The sequence below is a fragment of the Heterocephalus glaber genome, unplaced genomic scaffold, assembly GCF_053883595.1.
Source record: "Heterocephalus glaber isolate CG9 unplaced genomic scaffold, H.glaber_assembly_v1.0 deba00000942, whole genome shotgun sequence".
In the NCBI taxonomy this organism is placed as follows: Eukaryota; Metazoa; Chordata; class Mammalia; order Rodentia; family Bathyergidae; genus Heterocephalus; species Heterocephalus glaber.
Window position 1 is genome coordinate 3,743,085 of NW_028258174.1, and position 12,876 is coordinate 3,755,960.

The window sequence follows — 12,876 nt, forward strand, 5'->3', positions numbered from 1 at the left end:
AGGTTCTATCTCTACCTCTCTTCCTTATCAAAGCAAAAGGCTGCTCCTGAGCTTCAGTTTGGAAGCTTCTATGAGAATTGAGTTGACATGTGGCCTCTTGGTTACATCTTTCCGTAGGCCCTCCAGTATTTGCCAGTCTCCAAAGTGCTGAATCTAACCAACAACCAACTCCCCGAGGCTGGTCAGGAAAAGGAAAAGGAGTGTGTCAGTGACATCAACCCTGACACCCAGAATCCTGCATCCCCTGGCTTTATGGATACCAGCATTTCAGGTAAGAAATTAGTCTTCTTTCCCTTAGGGTAATGTGGAGAAGAGAAGCTTATTTTATTTTAATCCATGATCTTGCTAAAATTTTTTATGTACCAAAAAGTTACAAGTTTTTAAATTAATATTTGCTGATAAGAAAACATGTCACCCACTTCTCTTAGACATTTTTATCTCTATCATTCTAACAAATTAAGAAAGATAAAAAATGGACTTGTATCTAGGAGCACTGAGTTCTAGGTCTACTCCTTGTCATGGCATTTGAGTCTGCATTGCATCTCCTTGTGCTTCAGTTTACTCATCTCCCTAATGAAACTTTCAGATTCAGTGATTTCTAAGATTCCTTCACGTTTTAATATTATGCAATTCTAAAAAAAATTCCTCCCCAGAATCAATTTAGTACAGTCTTCTTGCCCTTGTGTTACAGATGATGAAGAAACTCGATCAGGTTTCTACTTTGAGTAGCATTCTTGGTTAGGGTATATACAGAGGGTCACAAGAGTGCCTGAGAGAGGTGGCCAACCCCTTGCTGTGGGGATTGGGGGATGCTTCCCAAAGGAAAGGAGTCCAGACTGAGTCCTTAGAGTTGAATGGGAATCAGTCAGGTGAAAGCTGTCACATTTAAATTTGTTGGTTAATTTATAAATGATATAATTCATTTATTACAAAGGACTATGGACAGGTCTGCTCCCACCAACTCATTCCCACAAAGGTCTGTTGGGTCTCTCCTGTAGGCTACAAGATTGTGAGAAGCCCTTACTACCTCCTGTAGAAACCTAGCTCAAGGACTTACGAGGTATACCTGGCCAAATGTGGTGTGAATGATAAATTGTGGCAGGGAAGGTTGAGCAAAGAGAACCATGGCTCGTCCATCAGCAGAGGAGGCCCGCTCCAGCTATCTCAAAGGTCCCCCTGCCTCCTCTGCCTGACTGATGTCCATTGGTCTTCATGCTATTGATTCTGGATTTTTTCAGGGCCAATGTGTGCAGATGCTGCTTTCATCCTGCCCCAACATACAACAGAAGCAGGAGAACTGAAACCTCAGCTGAAATGCTTACTTTCCCACTTCCAAATCCCATATGAAGTGCAGGAGCTAAGGGACTCTGCGAAGGAAATGGAACTTTTTTCACTGGTACTTGATGCATTATTTCTTACCACAAATATAGATATTTGTGACAGAAAATACTACTATTTCCCACAAAATTGCATATTTTTACTGCCAACAACTGTTTCTAGAGTTATAAGATAAAATAGTAGTAGATGATATTTGGATTAGCAGTTAGGAAGAATTTCCTTTCTGTAAGAGTAATGAGACCTTCTAATGTGACAAACCCAGAAGAAGTGTATGATTTATTTTCCTGCAAAATTTAAAGAAAAAGCTACAGTATAGTTTGTAGTAGATGATAAAAATGTATCAAAAATTTGGCAAATTTGCATGGCACAGTTGTCCAATATCTAAAGTCCACCAATTTTCAGAATGTATTGAAATATTCTCCTTATTGGCAAAATACTTTATATTCAATAAAGTGTGCATTGTGTAGTAATGTTTAAAGTCATGCAGTCTTCTCTATTATAACACAATTGTACTTCCTTACAAAGAAACTCATATTACCAAAAGCTGTTGAATAGCTTGTTTCAAAGGGAAAAATAGATCTATGGGGAGAGAGAATCAGATTTATGTTAACATTTTTTTCAGCATGTTTCAACTATAGATATTATTCTAGCTCTAGCTGCATGTTATTTGCAAGTATATATATTTGGTAGATAAAAATAGTAAGTTGATCCAAACAGGCAAAAATCAAATCAGAATGTTTTTTAAAATGTTCTACATGTAAGGTAGCCACTTGCCTAGCCAAGGTGCTGGGTTTAATCCCCAGTAATTGGGAGTGGGGTGGGGGGAAGTACGTAATAGCTTTCTAATAGCATTTGCTTGACCTTGAAGTTTCATTTGCATTTGTTTATTTTACTAGGATATTTTTATTAGTATTTAACAGACTCTAAGCTCACTGGAACCAATGATATCACAGTCCTCTGATTTCTTAGATGATGATCCTTAGGTTTTGCCTTTCTACAACAGCAGTATCCTTACAGAAGTTTCTATGGGAGTCTTTTCCTTATTATCATTAAGTATTATGTTGCCAAAATAGAGTTGGAATAATATAGTGTTTAAAAGAACCAGGGCCGGGGATTCAGCTCAGTGGTTTCACTGCCTGCTGCGCAAGCACAATGACCCGAGTTCGATCCCCGGTACCAAAAAATAAATTAAAAAATAAAAAATAAAAGAACCCAAATAAGCTAGGTGTGATGGTGCTTGTCTGTAATCCCAGCTACTTGAGAGACTGAGGCAAGAGGATCATAAATTTTGAGACTCTGTCTCAAAATAAAATAAGAAGGGCTAGGGATGTAGTTTATAGTGATAGAGTGCTTGCCTACCATGCACAAGGCCCTGGGTTTGAACCCCTGTACACCACACAAACACACACACACACATCAAAATAAGTAAAAATAAATTATAGCACAGTAGACTATTATCAACAATAAACAAAAGGACATGAGGCCAGCTGAACACTCCAACAAAGCAGCCTTGTTCCCAAATAGCAACTTGTATCCTTTATATGGTGATAGTTTTCCATTTTTTTTTTTTTTTTCATTTTGAGACAGGATCTCACTTTGTAGTCCAGGCTGACCTGGAACCTCCTGGATGCTGCAATTACAGGCATGCACCACCAGGTCTGGGATGTGAAATGTTAATTATGCTCCCAAGATAATCAATTACAACAATATATTTGTGTAGGAAGAGTTCATTTATTTAGATATTGTTTATTCTTGTACTCAGATGCCTTAGAGCAGGGTCAGCAAACTATAGCCTACAGCTGACCATTTGTTTATTCAAAATAAAGTTTTATTAGAACACAGCTCTCTTAGCCCGCTCAGACTGCTATCACAAAAGACCGTAACTGGGTGGCTTACAAACAGTAGAAACTTATTCCTCATTGTTGTAGAGACAGGAAAGTCCAAAATTCAGGCAGATTCAGTGCCTGGGAAGGGCTTGCTTTCTGGCTTATTGTAAATTAGTTTCAACAGATGAATTTTGTGCAGACACAAATATTCAGTCCATAACACCATGTTTATTAATGTACTGTTGTCTATTACTGCTTTCACACTGCAGTGATAGACTTGAGTAGTTGCGATGGAGACCTTGTGGTCTATATAGTCTAAAATATTTTCAGTCTGGCCCTTTAAGAAAAAAATTGCAAGCAACCCAATTGCCTATCAACTGGAGACTCGATAAAGAAAATGTGGTGGGTTTTTTTAAATATAAAATGGAGTATTACTCAGTCATAAAGAACAAGAAACTAGAGACATTTATAGCTAAATGAATGTAATTGAGGCAGTACTTTTAAGTGAAATAAATAGGACACACGTGTAAATATGGAATAGTTTCTCTAGTGTGAGAAACTGAAAGTGTAAATAAGGACTAAAGATATAGTAGATAATGTGAAATAGGAAGAAAAGTGCAAAGGGGGAGTGGGAGGAGTAGGGGAAAAGAAAGAAGGGAATGGAATTAATATGAGGAAAAAATGGAAACAAAGTCTTTGTAGGTAGGGAGAAGTAGAGGGGTTGAAGGGAGGGCAGGAGAATGGGGAAAAAATAAGAACCAAGAGAGATTATGTAAAAGTGCAAATTTCCAATGATGAATGTCATTATATTGTATACCTTAAATGTACCAATAAAATTAGTTAAATTTTAAAAAAATTTGCAACTCAGACCTAGAGCAGCGACTGTCTCACTGAGCTTCAGCAGTGATGGATATGTTCTGCGCTTGCCCTGTCCATCCAGTGTGCTAACCATCAGTCACATACAGCTGCTGGACACTTGAAATGTAGCTAGTGCAACTGAGGGACTAAATGTTCAAGTTTATTTGTCATTTAGTAAGTCACAATTAAATGTTAAACAGCCACATATGGCTAGGGACAACAGTGAAACTTCAAAAGTGCCAGCATTAACTGGAAGAATCTTCAGTTCTCTAACTCACAAACTTGCTCATTCATTCTAGAAAGCTTTGTTGGGGCTTCAGTATGTACCAGCACTGAGGAAGTTTCTGTGTGTGTGTATATATACATGCACGTGTGCATACATATAAGATTTGTCATTTTAATAATTTTAAGTGTCCAGTTCAGTAGCATTAGGAATATTCACGTAGTGCAGCCGTCACTACATAATAGGGAAATCATGACACAATGTGGCCACTGTTGGCAGTGTCACCATGAGCCAAGTGCCTAGGCCCACTCTGGAGAAGGGAAGAGGAAGTGCTTAGCATTTTGGTAGTAGAGAGTTGGGTCATAGAAAGCTTTTGTAGCTTTGGTCTGAAGTTGAGATGTGAAGGGAATAAAACAAGTTACCTTTAAAACTTTTAATGCATCTGGATTCTTCTTTCTAGCAACATACTAGTCAAGCTTCTGAGAAAATTTATTTAATTCTTAGATTTTCTGTTTTGCCAGGTGTTCAGAAAAGGTGAATACATTTCCAGAGGGACAATTTACTTCCTATTTATATTTAGGACCCACCTCAAAGACAGTATAAATAAACATGTTAGTGTTTTCAGTCTTGGAGAGCAGACATTCAGAATGAGTAACCCAGGCACAGTTATGGCAATCAGCCATTTGAGTACATGTGTCACACAGGTACATATGTCCATATAAGGTCCTATTACTGTCACAGAGCCCTATTTTATGAATTAATTGGATTCTAGAGCTATTTCAGAGACAATCAGTAGCTGTTTTTGACATTTTCTGAGATTTTTCTGGACTCCACTTCTTTCTTCTTAATCTAATTCTGTTTAGGTTTCCCAAAGCTTTCAAAGCATCTTCATGGTGCAACAGCAAATGCAAACGTTTCTGGACTATGAAGCTGAGATCACTAAAGCAGAGAATTTGGGTTTGTCTGGACCTACTATGACTTTGAAGAAGCGAGCCAACTGGATTTCCTTTATAAAGGTGAGGAGGCCCATGGTGACATTCACCTGTCAGTGGTGTCAGCAGTGTCACAATTTGTCCTCTGACCAGGGTAGACAATCTGCGGCAGCAAGTCTGTTAGTCCCTATAGTCCCATATCCTCAGTGGCCTCAACCAGTTGTCCTGTGGGACCAAGAGGGAAGACCAGTCAGAGAACCTGACCTTGGGCCTGAGGACCTTGGCCTTAGCCCTAGGTTGAAGTTAACCATGCTGATTCACGTTGTCTGGAGGTTCTGCAGATTTCTGTAACCCCACTATATTCAAAACTCCCTTCTCATTGTTAATGATCTCAGAAACTTGGCAAGAACAAAGAATAATACCCCAAGGTGTAACTGACTTGTATAAACTCAACTTTTTAGATTAAAACTATTAATGGATATATATTGTGCCATGCACCATCACTAGTGCTACATATCCACAGTTCACAAGCAACATATAAGTAAGAAGATCAAATAAGATGGTTTTAGGTCATCCTAAGTACAATCAGTTCCCATTCAAGGAAGTCATGTTCTAGAAAGTCACCAGGAACACTGACTTAGCAGTTACAGAGTCATTAGCTGTAGGCAAAAGACAGGGTTAGATTCCTGGTCACAATATTGACAAATGCTTACACTTATTTTGTGTGTTTCTGTTTAAAGACACCTTATTTAGTGCACACTATTGATTCATTAACATTGAACTCATGGTCAGTATCACTATAATTCATGTGTGAATGAAGCTTACCTAAACGATTTTCTCTGGAAGGCATGTCACTGTCTTGTGCTTAGAAACAGCACTTTATTTTTTTTTTAATTTTTTTTCCCTTAAATTCTTTTATTGCTACATTGTAGGTATACAACACATGTACATTTCTCTTTGGGAACTTGGACCTTTACATGATGCATCTTGGTTCTTTTTTTCCCCCCCCATTCCTAGCCCTCCCTTCACCCCCTCCACCCTTCCCTATTTACAAAGACTTTATTTCCATTTTTTCGATTTCTCATCATTTTTCCTTTCCTTTCTTTCCTTTCCCCTGCCCCTCCCGCTACCACTACCCTTTGGACCTTTTCTTCTTATTTTGCATTTTCGATTATTCATTCTAATCATTGATACATTTTAGGTATACAATATAATGACATTCATCATTGGAAATTTGCACCTTTACATAGTCTCTCTTGGTTCTTATTTTTCACCCTTGCCCAGCCCTCTCTTCAACCCCTCCAGTCCTCCCTATTTACAAAGATTTTGTTCCTATTTTTCCATTTTCTCATATTAATTCCATTCCCTTCTTTCCTTTCCCCTGCCCCTCCCACTTCCTTTCCCTTTGTCCCTTTTCTTCCTATTTCACATTACCTATTATATGTTTTAGTCCTTATTTACACTTTCAGCTTCTCACACCAGAGAAACTATTCGGTATTTATTCATGTGTGTCCTATTTATTTCACTCAAGAGTATTGCCTCAATGTGCATCCACTTAGCTATAAATGTCTCTAATTCCTCATTTTTTATGGCTGAGTAGTATTCCATTTTATTAAAAAACCACATTTTCTTTATCCAGTCTCCAGTTGATGGGCATTTGGGCTGTTTCCAAGTTTTAGCTATTACAAACTGCGCTGCTATGAACATGGGCACACATATATCACTGTGGTATGATTCTTTTAATTCTTTGGGGAAGATCCCCAGCAGTGGAATAGCGGGGTCAAATGGGACTTCCAGTCCTAGTTCTTTGAGGTATCTCCATACTGATTTCCACAGTGCTTGCACCAGTCTACACTCCCACCAGCAGTGGAGCAGGGTTCCTCTTTTCCCACAGCCCCACCAGCATTGGTTATTGGTTGATTTCATGATAGCAGCCATTCTTTCTGGAGTGAAGTGGAATCTCAGCATTGTTTTCATTGGCATCTCTCAAATGACCAGTGATGTTGAACATTTTTTCATGTATTTATTTGCTATTTCTACTTCTTTGTCTGAGAAATGTCTGTTCATTTCAGATGCCCATTTTTGGATTGGGTCTTTAAATTTGGGAGGTCTGATCTTTTTAAGTTCTTTATAGATTCGAGATAGTAGACCTTTGTCTGAGGAAGAGCAGGTGAAGATTTTTTCCCACACTGTGGGTTGTCTCTTCACACTGCTGGTGGTTTCTCTTGCTCTGCAGAAGCTTTTTAATAAGAAGAGATCCCACTTGTTGATTGTTGGTGCTAGTTCATGGGCAACTGAGATTTTGTTCATAAAATCTTTTCCTACACCAATGTCTTCAAGGGTTCTACCTAACCTCTGTTCCAACTGGTTCAGAGTTTCTATTTTAATATTTAGATCTTTAATCCATTTTGATTTTAGTTTAGTGCATGGTAAGAGATACAGGTCTAGTTTTAATCTTTGGCAAGTTGAAGCCCAATTTTTCCAGCACCATTTATTAAAGAGGCTATCTTTCCTCCAGTGAGGGTGTGTGGCTCCTTTGTCGAAGATGAGATGGCCGAGTGTGTCTGGCGTTGTTTCTGCATCTTCTAATCTGTTCCACTGGTCCTCAAGCCTGTTTCTTTGTCAGTACCATGCTGTTTTTATCACAGTAGCTTTGTAGTAGAGTTGCAGGTTGGGGATTGTGTTACTCCCTGCCATGTCTCTGTTACCTAGAATTGCTTTTGCTATTGAGTCTCGTCTTGTTCCAAATGAATTTTTGGATTGTTTTGTCAAGGTCTATGAAGTATGCTGCTGGGATCTCAATTGGAATTGCATTAAATCTATATAGCAGTTTTGGAAGTATGGCCATTTTCACTATATTAATCCTTCCTACCCAGGAGCAGGGGATGTCTGTCCATTTTCTGAAATCATCTTCAATCTCTCTTTTCAGAGTGCCATAGTTTTCAGAGAAGAGGTCTTTGATTTCTTTCATTAGGATGATTCCTAGGTATTTCAGTTTTTTTGGATGCTATTGTGAAAGGAATTATTTGCCCTATTTCTCTCTCAGTAAGTCTGTCATTGGTGTAGAGGAAAGCTGTTGATTTTTGTGTGTTAACCTTGTAACCAGCTACTTGACTGAATTTGGTTATGAAGTCTAGAAGACTTTTGGTGGAGCTCTTGGGGTCTTCTATATAGAGTATCATGTCATCTGCAAATAATGACAATTTGACTTCTTCATTACCTGTCTTTATTCCTTTTATTTCTTTCTCTTGTCTAATTGCCGTGGCTAATGAGAAACAGCACTTTAGAACTCGCTTAGGGAACATTTTCAATGATGAAATCACCAAAAATCACAAAATCTGTGAAAAATGTGGCTCTAAATAGACCACAAAAAGGATACTTGCTTCTTATGCTTTAAAATAAGAAGAAGGGAGAATATGGCTGTGTTCAGCCTTAGCTGGGAATATGCCCATTGGGCAACTCAAATTGTTCACCACTCTCTTGCATGTCCATGAATGGCCCTGAAAGGTCTATCAGTATTAAATTTTGGGCTACAAATTAATTTTAGTAAGTAAAATTGAATATGGATATTCTGAATGCTGCAAATTGATTGTATCCAGAAAGAAAGAAAGAGAGAGAGAGAGGGAGGGAGGGAGGGAGGGAGGGAGGGAGGGAGGGAGGGAGAGAGAGAGAGAGAGAGAGAGAGAGAGAGAGAGAGAGAGAGAGAGAAAGAAAGAAAGAAAGAAAGAAAGAAAGAAAGAAAGAAAGAAAGAAAGAAAGAAAGAAAGAAAGAAAGAAGGTCTTGATTGTTGTTGTCCATTCAAGATGCTTGAATAAAATACTATGGACTAGGTAGCTTATAAACAACAGAATTTTATTTACCATACTCTGGAGACTGAGAAGTCTTAAGATCAAAGTGTCTCCACAGTTGAGTTTTGGTGAAACTCTTCTTCCAAACTGCAGATTTCTGACTTCTCCCTGTGTCCTCATATGTTGGAAGAGACAGACAAGTTCCCTCAAGCTTCTTTTATAAGGCACTAATCATTCATGAGGGCTCCACTCTTACAAACTACTCACTTCTTCTGAAAGTTCTCAACTCCTAATAGCATGACCTTGGAGGTTAAGTTTCAACATATAAATTCTAGAGAGACACAAACATTCTGAGTATAGTTCATTCTGACTGGTGGATTGAGAAAAAAGAGAGAAATCAAATATTAATCCTACATCTGGGGCTTGAGCACAGGGCAGTTAGTGGAGAGAAAGCTGGATTTTCTATTTTAGAAAATCTATTTTCATCAGCTTTACATCAAATTTAGATATAAAGGAGGTAGGTGGGTATAATAAGCTGCCTAAGACATGTTTGAGAGTACCAGCTTTTTTTTTTTTTTTTTTTTTCTTTTTTGGTTCTGGGGATCATACTTGGGACCTTGCCCTTTCAAGGCAGGTGGTGGAACCACTGAGCTAAATCCCCGGCCCTGAAAGTACCAGCATTTTGATGATATTCTCAGCAACATAACTGATTTTTTTTTTTTGGGTATCAGGGATCAAACTCGGGACCTTGCACTTGCAAGGCTGGTGGTGGAACCACTGAGCTAAATCCCCAGCCCTACATAACTGATTTTTAAAATACAGTTCATTAATGAGAAAGATGAAGTTTTAAATATGGAGTCACAAGGATTCTGTGGATAGACTCTTTCTCTCTTGCTTCATGAATAAAGTACAATGACCAGAACTGATGGGTTCAGGGTCCCTCCTGCTCACGGATCACACAGTATAGTCCAGAACAAGTCACTGCATCTCATAGGCCAGGTACCAACAAGAATGGCTGTCTCTTTCAATGAATTTGTAATCCCTCGGAGACCCTTCCCAAGACCTGATTTGGCTCAGCCAACCTTTTGGCACCAAGATCAGATCCTGCCTCAGAAAGTCCTTGAAACATTTTGTTTGCAACTTTCATTGCCGACCACTCTATTACGTTTTAACTTTATGTGAACATGTTTGTCCACTAGATCAAACCAAAATGTGATCCTTGGCAAAAGAAGATGTTGACCAAACTTAGAGAACGAAAAAGACTGGATGTATTAATACAACTCCAAGCAAAGTTTTTGAAGGTAAAAAAAAATAAGCATGTTCTCTTGTAGATATAATTTTTGATAAAAAATTATCCTTAAAAAAGGGAATTCTCTCTTTTTAAAATATTGGCATGGATTCACCATGAAGACTTTATTTGGAACATTCTAGTCTAATTATCAGATTTTAAAGGTCCTGTGAGCTTTCAGTATAAAGTCAAAATTGTCAAAAGTGCCATTTTATGGCTGGAGATTTAGCTCAGTGGCACAGCACCTGCCTCACAAGTGCAAGGTCCTGAGTTTGATCCCTGGTACCCCCCCCCCCCAAAAAAGAAGTGCCATTTTAGACCAACCAAGTCTTGCTGTGACATTAGCCTAAGTAATGTAAACTCTTTGAGTCTTACTTTCCTCATCAATGAAGTAAAAATATTAGACTAAATGACTTTTTATTGTGGTTTAAAAAACCCCCACAATATTCACCATATTAACCATTTTAAGTATATAGTTTAGTAATGTTAAATATATTCACATTGTGAATTCAAATTCACAGGTCCTCTGAACTTTTTCATCTTGCAAAACTGAAACTATTCTATAGCCATTAAACAACTCACACTCCCTCAACCCCAGCTCTTGGAAACCACCATATTTCTTTCTGTTTCTATGAATTTTTCTACTTATTATATATTTATATAGTGTATATTTAGTATAGCATATAAATATACATATATATATAACACTTTTTGTGATTGGCTTATTTCACCTAGTATAATGTCCTCAAGGTTCAACTGTGTTAGAACACATCAGAATTCCTTCCTTTTCAAGGTTGAATAATATTGCCTTCTAAGTACATATTATGTTTTATTTATCCATTCATTTGTTGATTGACATTTGTGTTGTTTCCACCTTGTAGTGATTGTGCATAATGCTGCCATGAACATGGATATGCAAATATATCTTTGAGATCTTGCTTTCTTTTGAATATACCAGAAGTAAAATAGCTGGATCATATGTTAATTCTATTTTTAATTTTTTTGAGAAAACTAGATATGTTTGTTGTCTGAAGCAGTTATACCATTTTACAATCCCACCGGCAATACAGAAAGGTTCCAATTTTGCCACGTCCTTGTCAACACTTGTTATTTTGTTTTTATTTATTTTACAGTAGCGATCTTAATAGGTATGAGGTGATATGCATATCTCTGATCATTAGTGATGCTGAGAATCTTGTCATGTGTTTGTTGGCCATTTATGTATCTTCTTTAGGGATATGGCTATTCAAGTCATTTGCTGGCTTGCTTATTTATTATTTATTTATTTGGATTATTTGATTTTTTCTTGTTGTGTTGTAGTTTTAAAAAATATATTCTGACTAATGACCACTTATTGAATATATAATTAGGTAAAAATTCTCCCATTCTATAGGTGGGCTTTTCATTCCATTTATTATATCCTTTGATGCACACAACTTTTTGAGTTTAATGTAGTCCCATTTGTCAACTTTTGCTTTTGTTGTCTAGGCTTTTGGTGTCATAGCCAAAAGTCATTGCCAAGTCCAATGCCATCAAGCTTTTTCCCTATGTTTTCTTCTAAGAGATTTATAGTTTTAGGTGTTACATTTAAGTCTTTAATCCACTTGGAGTCAATTTTTACCTATAGTATAAGAATAAAACATTATTTCACATGTGGTTAGTCAGTTTGCCAAACACCATTTATTGAAGATACTGTCCTTTCTTCATTGGGTGATGTTGCATCCTTGACTGCATTTGTAAAGATTTATGTCTGAGCTCTAATGTCTATTCCATTGGCCTATATGTCTGTCTTTATACTAGTACCATACTGTTTTGATTACTACAGCTTTGTAAAACTGAGGAAATTGGGATCTTCCAGCTTTATTCTTCTTTTTCAAAATAGTTTTGGGTATTTGGAGGTCCCTTGAGATTCCATATGAATTTTAGGATTTTTTTTTCTCTTGAGACAAGATCTTGCTATGTAGTTCAGGCTGGCTTTGAACTCACCATGTAGTTGAGGCTGGCCTTGAACTCATGGCGATCCTCCTGCCTCACCCTCCCAGGTGCTTGGATTATGGGCATGAGCCACCATGCCTGGCTGGCTGGATTTTTCTGTTTGCAGGAAATGTCTCTGAGATATTGATAGGGATTGGAATAAATCCGTAACTTGGTGATGTTGAAGTTGTGTAATGATGTGCATATTATTAAAGTAGAAGTTCAAGTCGAGAATTGTTATTCAATTCTCTATCTCCAGAAGAAAGGGGGCAATTATTCATCTCCCATTACAGGCTGGGCATCTTGCAGCAATCTGAGGAGAAATATTACTAGTATTCTTATTGACATGCACTGCTGTGTATGGAAAAGCCAGAGTTCCAATGGAAATATGAGCCCAAGTCTGTATCCTTACAAAGCTTGGGCTCTCCCTGTGCTACCCTGCTACCACCTTCTTTCTCCTTCTTGTGGCAGTGTTCTAACAGTGAACAGAGTTTGCACCCAAAGCTGATGAGTGTTTTTCACTGATGCCATGACACTTGTGGAGGTGCCATCTCATGTTATCTTACAGTTGTCACAGAATTTTAAATGAGCTGCTACATACAAGTAAATGCTTATGGTGTGGAATGGCTGAACATATTTGGATAATCA

The 12,876-nt window shown here is 37.8% G+C and overlaps 1 protein-coding gene across 2 annotated transcripts in view; it reads left to right on the forward strand.

Moving 5' to 3' along the window:
- Positions 1-12,876, forward strand: part of Ccdc162 (uncharacterized) — a 213,248-nt gene that overhangs the window by 53,065 nt on the left and 147,307 nt on the right. For both annotated transcript variants that reach the window (XM_087208651.1, XM_021251515.2), the window contains exons 7-10: positions 118-271; positions 1,239-1,396; positions 5,109-5,261; positions 10,166-10,267. In XM_087208651.1, coding sequence (XP_087064777.1) covers positions 118-271; positions 1,239-1,396; positions 5,109-5,261; positions 10,166-10,267 — 567 coding nt within the window. The remainder of the gene's footprint in view (positions 1-117; positions 272-1,238; positions 1,397-5,108; positions 5,262-10,165; positions 10,268-12,876) is intronic.